The 8070-nt window shown below is 42.5% G+C and overlaps 1 protein-coding gene across 1 annotated transcript; it reads right to left on the reverse strand.

Annotated features, from left to right (window-relative positions):
• Positions 1-5576: 5576 nt before the first annotated feature.
• On the reverse strand, positions 5577-6296 carry LOC135215786 (uncharacterized). The gene has a single exon (XM_064250737.1). It carries the CDS (start codon positions 6294-6296, stop codon positions 5577-5579), a length of 720 nt encoding a protein of 239 aa, XP_064106807.1.
• Between the last annotated feature and the right edge of the window lie 1774 nt (positions 6297-8070).

The following is an 8070-nucleotide window of genomic DNA, read 5'->3' on the forward strand; positions in this document are numbered from 1 at the left end:
AATATTCTGATGACTCTCTTCCAGCAGGATTGTTGGAGCCCAGGGTTGAGGGCTACTGCTAAGAGAGTAGTTGGGAGATGTAGAGCATGTATCATTGCCTTCAAGCCTCTTCTCCAGCAACCACCACCTCCACCCCTCCCGACTAACTGAGCACTCGTGATACGTCCCTTTGACAAGGTCAGCATAGACCACATGGGCCCCATTCCAGTAGAAGGGGGAGTGGGGCACATTCTATTCATCACCTGTTTAGTCAGCCATGCAGTGTATCTAGACCACTGCAGCGGCTTGGATGCCGATACCTTCATTTTACTCCTGCGAAGATTTGCTGCTATCCATGGTGTCCCCACCACTGTGTACAGCAAATATGATATGACCTCCTGTGCAACAAGTACCTTTCTGCAGGACGTTGGCTACCACACTACACTGTAACATCTTCAGTGAAGAACAGCTTTGAACCCTCATAAAGGAGGCAGAGGCTGTTGTTAACAACTGTCCCTTAATGTACACAGGGAACATGCATGAGGATGAAGCCCTCACCCCATCGCACGTCATCTGAGGAGATGTAGTTCCTAATGAAGATATGCATCTGACATTAACAACTCATCAACTATGACAACAGTACTTCAGGTTGACAGAGTCCCTCGACCACTTCAGACGTTACTGGAGGGAAGGTTACCTGAAGTCACTACAGAAGTGACACGACCTACGAGAGGCCCCCCTGGACGGCACAGCATGAAGGTAACAATGTGTTGTGAAAGCAGAGCAGCGTAAACGCAATCAGTGGCCCCTCATTAAAATCACTGAGCTCTACCCTGACAATAAAGGCGTTGTCAGGTGGCTGAAAGTACTATTCAAAGGCGAGGAGCATCTGCAAACAGTACAACTCATCATCCAGCTTGAGATTGATGCCCCCAACAAGAAGGAGAAAAGACCCGGAACGATGACAGTGATGAAACAGCAGGTAATGGTGAGAGAGAGGTAGACATTAGTGATGAAGTGAGTCAACAGAATAAAAGACTCGATGTAAGTGAAATAGATAGTGATAGGGATGAGATGAGAGAGTGAGACAGTAAGTTAAGAAGGAATAAGTCCGAAAAGGAAAGCTGCTGTTGAACAGAGAAAGAGAATGTCGGAGTGGGTAAAAGACAATTTGGTGTAAAATGTAATGTAAGTTGTTAACAGTTGAGGGGTGAACTATGAACGAGTCCGTGCTGGGAGGAGATCTGAAGGAGTTAGGGCTGTGTTAATGTTTTCTGTATTAGCGTTTTCTGTTGCTGCATCTTACGAAGACCGAATAGAGCGGTCCACAGACGGCTTCAACTGTACGAACTGTTTATTGCTATTGTAGACTGTATCCATTATGTAACTCATTTATTTTGCATGAGACGAGCTCCCTTATTAAAACTCCTGATGGAGTGTTGAGCAACTGATTGCTATTGCTAAGCAACTGTTTATCCGAATGACAGGTGAAACGCTTGACATTGTAGATCGTAATGATTGCTATATTATTATGTAAGTAATCTTTTTGTTTCTATTCTTACCTTAACTGGTTGTTTTCATAACACATTTATTCCATCCTTTTATGATTGCTGCATAAACCATTTGCACAATGAATCATTTGTGTTATCCTGATTTCCACCATTGATGATGGTACTGAAAGGACAATGTCTTTTTATTCATTTAATTTAACTATAACAATGTCCTTTTACTAATTTCATTTAACTAAAACAACATGGCAAATTCTAATGTATTCCATATTGTGTAGAATTCTCTGGCCTTTCTGCCGATATAATTACCATATATGAACACAGACTGCGTCTGTAGTTATTCATGATTGTATGTCTGTAAGAAAACACAAATCTACTGTCTCAGAGTCATTTCTGCTCTCGATGTGACCCGGTACTACTTATCCGTCTACACCTGTTTATATCAACCCAGTTCATCTGTAATAAATCATCAGTACCCAATTACCTGCCTCTCTCTCTGGTCCTCACAGTATTGATAGTAATGATCTGTGACGAGCAATGAGTTGATTGCAAGTTCCTTGAGAGGAATTTTGAATGTATCTTTGTAGTTCCTTGTTGCATTAACAATGACTGATGCATGTTCTGTGTGCTATTGCTTGATTGCTCTTGATATTTATGCTTTGTAATGCCTTGCTATTGATATGATATTATTCATGTGCTGGAATTGCCTTTTTCATATGATCATTGCTGTTGCAATGATGTGGCCTGTGCTGTTATCAATTGCTATTTTGAAGTTGCTATGTTGCATTCTGTGATTGCTTGAACTGTGTGAAGTAAACCCGGTGTAACCAGAATCAAGGTTTTATTCAGTAAACAATTCCACTACAGTAGTACACTGCAAAAATAAAAAACACGTTGTTGAACACAGACATAAACATAAATAAACACTTGAGTTAACTAAGAAGGTACATAAATCACACTCCTTATGAAAGACAGTATAACCAAGAATATACACAAAGCATATAACATACGAAAGGGGGAGGGCATCATAAGTAACATATACAAAGAATCAAGCATTGTACCATAATCTGGCGAGTCTACAGCTGTAATACGAGACACATCAGCAAGGAACCACAAAAGTAAACAAAAGCTATAGAGACCACTAATATGAAACAGGTTTATTTTTACCACATTCTTCCCTTCTCAGTTAAGTTCACTTGGAGTAATCCTGAAGGTACTTTGGAGGTTGTCTCACTCTCTCTGACCTTCGAAGTGGAGGAGGTGAGGCTACCTGTTGAGGGACTGTACGGGATTCCTGAAGAGTGTCATGCTGAGAAGCAATATCCACATGGGAGAGACCGCGTGCAATCTCCTGAGGAGCATTTGCAACTGACAATTCCTCAGGAACCTCGGACTGAGAAACAGGAACCCCAGCATCTGTACTTTCATGGTTGTCACTAGCCATAGGAGCAAGATGTCTTAATAAAACCGTAGTCACCCTACCATCTGGAAGCTTCACATGAGCATACTCGGGGTTCGCCTCTATGATTTCAACCTCATCCGCTAAGGGGTCGTTCTTGCTGTATCTTACATGGCGTCTCAGGAGAGCAGGCCCTCCTTGGATGAGCCAAGTAGGCAACGATTGGCCGGTGGTGGACCTTCTACTATGTAGGAAAAGGCGCTCATGAGGAGTACAGTTCGTGGAAGTGCACAACAAGGAGCGTATACAATGGAGAGCATCTGGGAGAACAGTTTCCCACTGACATTAGCCCTTGTCTTAAGGGCTAATGTCAGAGTTTTCCATATAATTCCGTTATATTTTTCAGACTGACCATTCCCTTTAGGGTTATAAGGTGTAGTGCGGACTGGTCGCAACACCTTTGCTTCATCAGAAATCCTTCAGCTCTTCAGACATAAAACATGCACCCCTGTCAGTGTGGATGTACGCTGGCATGAAAACCAAACAAAGCAAAAAGTTGCACCAAACAACTGATGACAGTTCTAGTGGTCATATCTGCACAAGGGAAAACAAACGGTAACCTTGAAAATTCATCCACAACAGTGAGGAGGTACTTGTTTCTAGATTGAGAGGGAACTGGGCCTTTGAAATCTAAGTTCAACCTCTCGAAAGGCTGGGTTGCTTTGATCAGTTGTCCCGAGGATTTGATGAATCGAGGTTTGAGCTCTAAACACACTTGGCAAGAGGTGGTAATTTTCCTCACTTCTTCTACCGAGTAAGGTAGATTCCGCCCCCGGACAAAATGCATCATGCGAGATATCCCAGGTGACATAGGATTTCATGAAGTTCTTGGAGTTTATCAAGAAGTAGTGGTACCACAGATGCGGGAGAGAGCATCAGCTGGTATGTTTTCTGTTTCCTGGACGGTATACTATGTCATAGTGAAAACATGAGAGTTTCAACTCGCCACCTCGCTATTTTGTCATTCTTTATTTACTGTTTGATTTAGAGTCAAACATAAACTTTACACTACGTTGGTCAGTGATGAGCTTGAAGTGGTGTCCAATTAAGTAGTGTCCTCCCACTTCCTCAATGCCTCCACTATGGCATAAGCTTCCTTTTCCACTGAAGAATGTCCTTGTTCACTGCGAGTGAGAGTGCGGGAAAAGAAAGCCACTGGGCGATCATTCTGTGTCAGAGTAGCTGCTATCAGCATGGTCAGAGGCGTCCGTTTCCACAGTGAAAGAGAGGAGGGATCAATGGCCGTTACCACCGCACTAGCAATGTCTTTCTTCAAGTTCCCGAGAGCTAGCAGTGCTTCAGTGGACAAGGAAAACCATTGGCTTGTGTGAGAGGGCGGATTTTATCTGAAAATTTTGGTATCCATCTGAGTAATGTGCAAGCAATCCATGGTCATGCGCGAGAAGCTGCATCTTTAGGGGGTGAAAGATTCCACAGTGGTTGCAAGCGTTCCGGATCGGGTTTGATTTCCCCATCCGTTACTGAATACCCAAGTAATTTAATGGATCTGACTTTGAAGTCACAACTTCTTGTGGTTTAGAGTAAGATTGTACTCCTCAGCCACCTTCAAAAACTCCGTAAATTCTGGTCATGCTCCTCCTCTGTCTCACCACACACAGTAACATTGTCAACATAAGCAAAAGTACCACTTACTTTTTCTTTCTTAAGGATTTCGTCAAGCACACGTTGAAAAGCTGCTACTCCATTTTTCACTCCAAATGGAATGCGAGGCGACTGAACTCATAAAGTTTGCCCCCAGCTTCAAATGCAGTGTACGGTCTCTCTTCTTCTCTTATTGCAACCTGATGGTAAAGCACTTTTCAGATCTAAGGTACTGAACACCTTGTACCGTGCAATGTTGTTCACCATCTCGTCGATATTTGGCAGGGGGTAGGCATCAAGCTCAGTGAACCTGTTTATGGTACGAGAGTAATCTATAACCATCCTCCTTTTCTGATTCTCCCCTGATGTCACCAGCACTTGAGCCTCCAAGGAGAATTACTAGGCCTTATTATTCCTTCCAACATCATACGCTCAGTCTCGGCTTCAATGAACTTCTTGTCACTCAAGGAGTATAATCTTGACTTATTAGCCACTGGTTTACAGTCTGGTGTCAGGTTCTTGAAAAGGAAAGGAGGGGTCACCTTAACAACACCTAGTGAACATATCTTCAAGAGAGGTTTTTCCCTCCTCCAAAAAATCCAATTTCCCAGACCAGAATGTTTTCCTCAGGAAGTCATGCCCTAGTATCACATCACTACATAAGCTTTGTAACACCTTGAGTTCAACACCGTGATAAGTCTCTCCTTGCAAACTCCAAGTCCACAGTGCACAGACCTAAGATGTTTGAGGACAGGGATTCATCAGCCATAGAGACTTTTCCATGCTCTGGAGACATAGTTAGTTTGTTTAGGTCCACTACATCATGACGCACAAAGCTGTCTGAACTCCCAGTATCAATAAGGGCACTGACAGAGCTACCATTAAGCTTTAGAGGTGTTATGGATTTTTCAAGACACTTAGGGGAGGCCCCCACTATTGAAGCTAGCATTGCTGCAGAATGTTTTGGGCTAGAAGAGCCACTCACCTGTCTCACAGAGCGGCACACCCTAGCATAATGCCCTTGCTTCTTACATTTCAAACAACACTGCGTCTTTAGCAGGACACTGAGTCCGGGCGGGCTGCCGGTTGTTCCCACAAAAAAAACATAGAGCACCAGAAGTAGCAGCAGAAACAGACTCACTGTTATTTTCAGCACTAGATGATTCCTCCTCTCGACTCCCTGCTGACACAGCAGCATTGACAGGTTCTGCTGAAGAGTAGGAGGCTGAATGCTTCTGGGCCATTTCCAGAGTGCGGGCCTGTTCATAAGCAGTATTTAGGTTCAGTGTCCTATTCTCCAACAGACGCTGGTGTATTGCACACCAGACCAAACCATTAATGAAGGCATCCCGAACATAACTGTCACACGCTTCCTCCGCAGTTACACTTTTGAATTGGCAGTCCTTAGCAAGTAGCTTCAGTGCCTGCAGGAACTGATCCAGGGACTCACCTGAGTTTTGCCTGCGAGTAACAAGTAAATGTCTGGCAAATATTTCATTCTTTGGTTTCACGTACAAAGATGTCAGAACCTCTTCAGCCTTCTCATAAGTCTCACACTCAGAAATAAAGTCATCCACACTAGGAGCCACATAGTTAGTGAGAAGAACCAGTTTGTCAAGCGTAGGGGTAGTCAGCTGCGCTGCTTGAACGAAGTTTGTAAATGTCCTCAGCCAGTGTGTCCACTCCTTGGCGGCCTGTCCAGAGTCAGGGTCCACCTCGAACCGGGGAGGGCGTAGAAGCCGTTCCATGGCGATTGAATTGTTTTACTGAATAAATTGAAGTAAACCCGGTGTAACCAGAATCAAGGTTTTATTCAGTAAACAATTCCACTACAGTAGTACACTGCAAAAATAAAAAACACGTTGTTGAACACAGACATAAACATAAATAAACACTTGAGTTAACTAAGAAGGTACATAAATCACACTCCTTATGAAAGACAGTATAACCAAGAATATACACAAAGCATATAACATACAAAGGGGCATCATAATCTGGCGAGTCTACTGCTGTAATACGAGACACGTCAGCAAGGAACCACAAAAGTAAACAAAAGCTATAGAGACCACTAATATGAAACAGGTTTATTTTTACCACACTGTGCTTTGCCCATATCATATTGCCATTTTCACTGATTGAGTTGCATTTTGTACATTGCCTTGACATTGATGTTTCATGCCTTTGCCATTTGTCAAGTGATCACTCAGTACTGTAGCTATGCTTTCGAGAGCTAGATGCGTATTATAGCGCTGAGTACGCCTCTAGGCCTCAACACCCCAACTAGACCATGCTTTCTTGCTCCAACAGATTGCCTTGTTGCCTGCCTTTTCTTCTTTCCCCTTTCTTAAAGGATGGAGGATGTTGTGAAAAAATATGTGCACTGTTTTTCATGATGTAATCCCGCTCCTCTACACACCTTTTCCCACCTTTGTTGGTAGGAAAGCTTTTGCTGGTAGGCAAAGTGTCACGTATTCGATATCTGGTAGCAAGAACGAGATGGTTCTCGTGTCATTTTTGTGTTTTATTCCCTAGTCACTCTGGCTCCCCGTGGAACACTCCCCTGTGCGATATACTAAATTAATTTCTATACACAAGAAGATAATATGTCTTTTTTTATAAATCAAAATTCTAACATAATTAACTAGTCCGCACAGGTATAAGAAGGCCTCAAATGCCTCAATCATCCTCTTTTGCTACTAGTTATCCCATTAAATCTCATCGGGCAGAGGGGGCTCCAATCTTAACTTGTTCAATAGCACTAGGGAGTTGTGAATAACTTCGGTGACCATGACTAAGTCCAGTGAGTAATCGTTCCATATTTTTGCCATCATTGGCTCTAGTATACCATTTGATGTCTGCGGTTGAGTAATAGTGTATTGCCATTATGTTCACGCATCAGTGATTGTGCCTTTTTCTAAATTTATTGAGAGATCTTGAAGATACTCGTGGTCACGTGGCCACTCAAGTTTGTATATAAAGTCAGGGGTAATCCGTCCCTATTGTTTGTGAGTCACACTGTAGATGTTAATAATAATTTAAATTCTATTTTTGTAATAAAATAATATAAATTCAGTGTGTTTCCTAGAGCTGTCCTTGTACACGGGCTGGGACTTTTCCCTTCAGGTGGGACTATCCTCCTCATTAGGATCGAGGTCGAACTATTACTCTGTAATCGAATATTTCGCGACAGCTATTGATGTATTTTTTATGACTGTGAGATAGAATACCAGTAAGGGTAAAGAATCTTTCAGAAATCTACATAATTGAGATGCCATCAGTCCCGCTGGAATTTTTTTTCTTCGAATCCATAACTTTTTTATGACATTCTCAACACTTACTGGCTGTGGCCTAAAATGTGACCGTAAACATTTTATTTCATTGTGTCATTGCTGATTTAGTCGAGTTATACTTCCGCCATCGATTGATGTCCACACTGACTGATAAGTCTTTTTATCAATGTTAGCAAAAAGTTAATCAAATTTTTCTGCAGAGGCCGCTGAATTGTTAACCATTATATTAGAA

The sequence above is a fragment of the Macrobrachium nipponense genome, chromosome 5 (assembly GCF_015104395.2).
Source record: "Macrobrachium nipponense isolate FS-2020 chromosome 5, ASM1510439v2, whole genome shotgun sequence".
NCBI classification, from domain to species: domain Eukaryota; kingdom Metazoa; phylum Arthropoda; class Malacostraca; order Decapoda; family Palaemonidae; genus Macrobrachium; species Macrobrachium nipponense.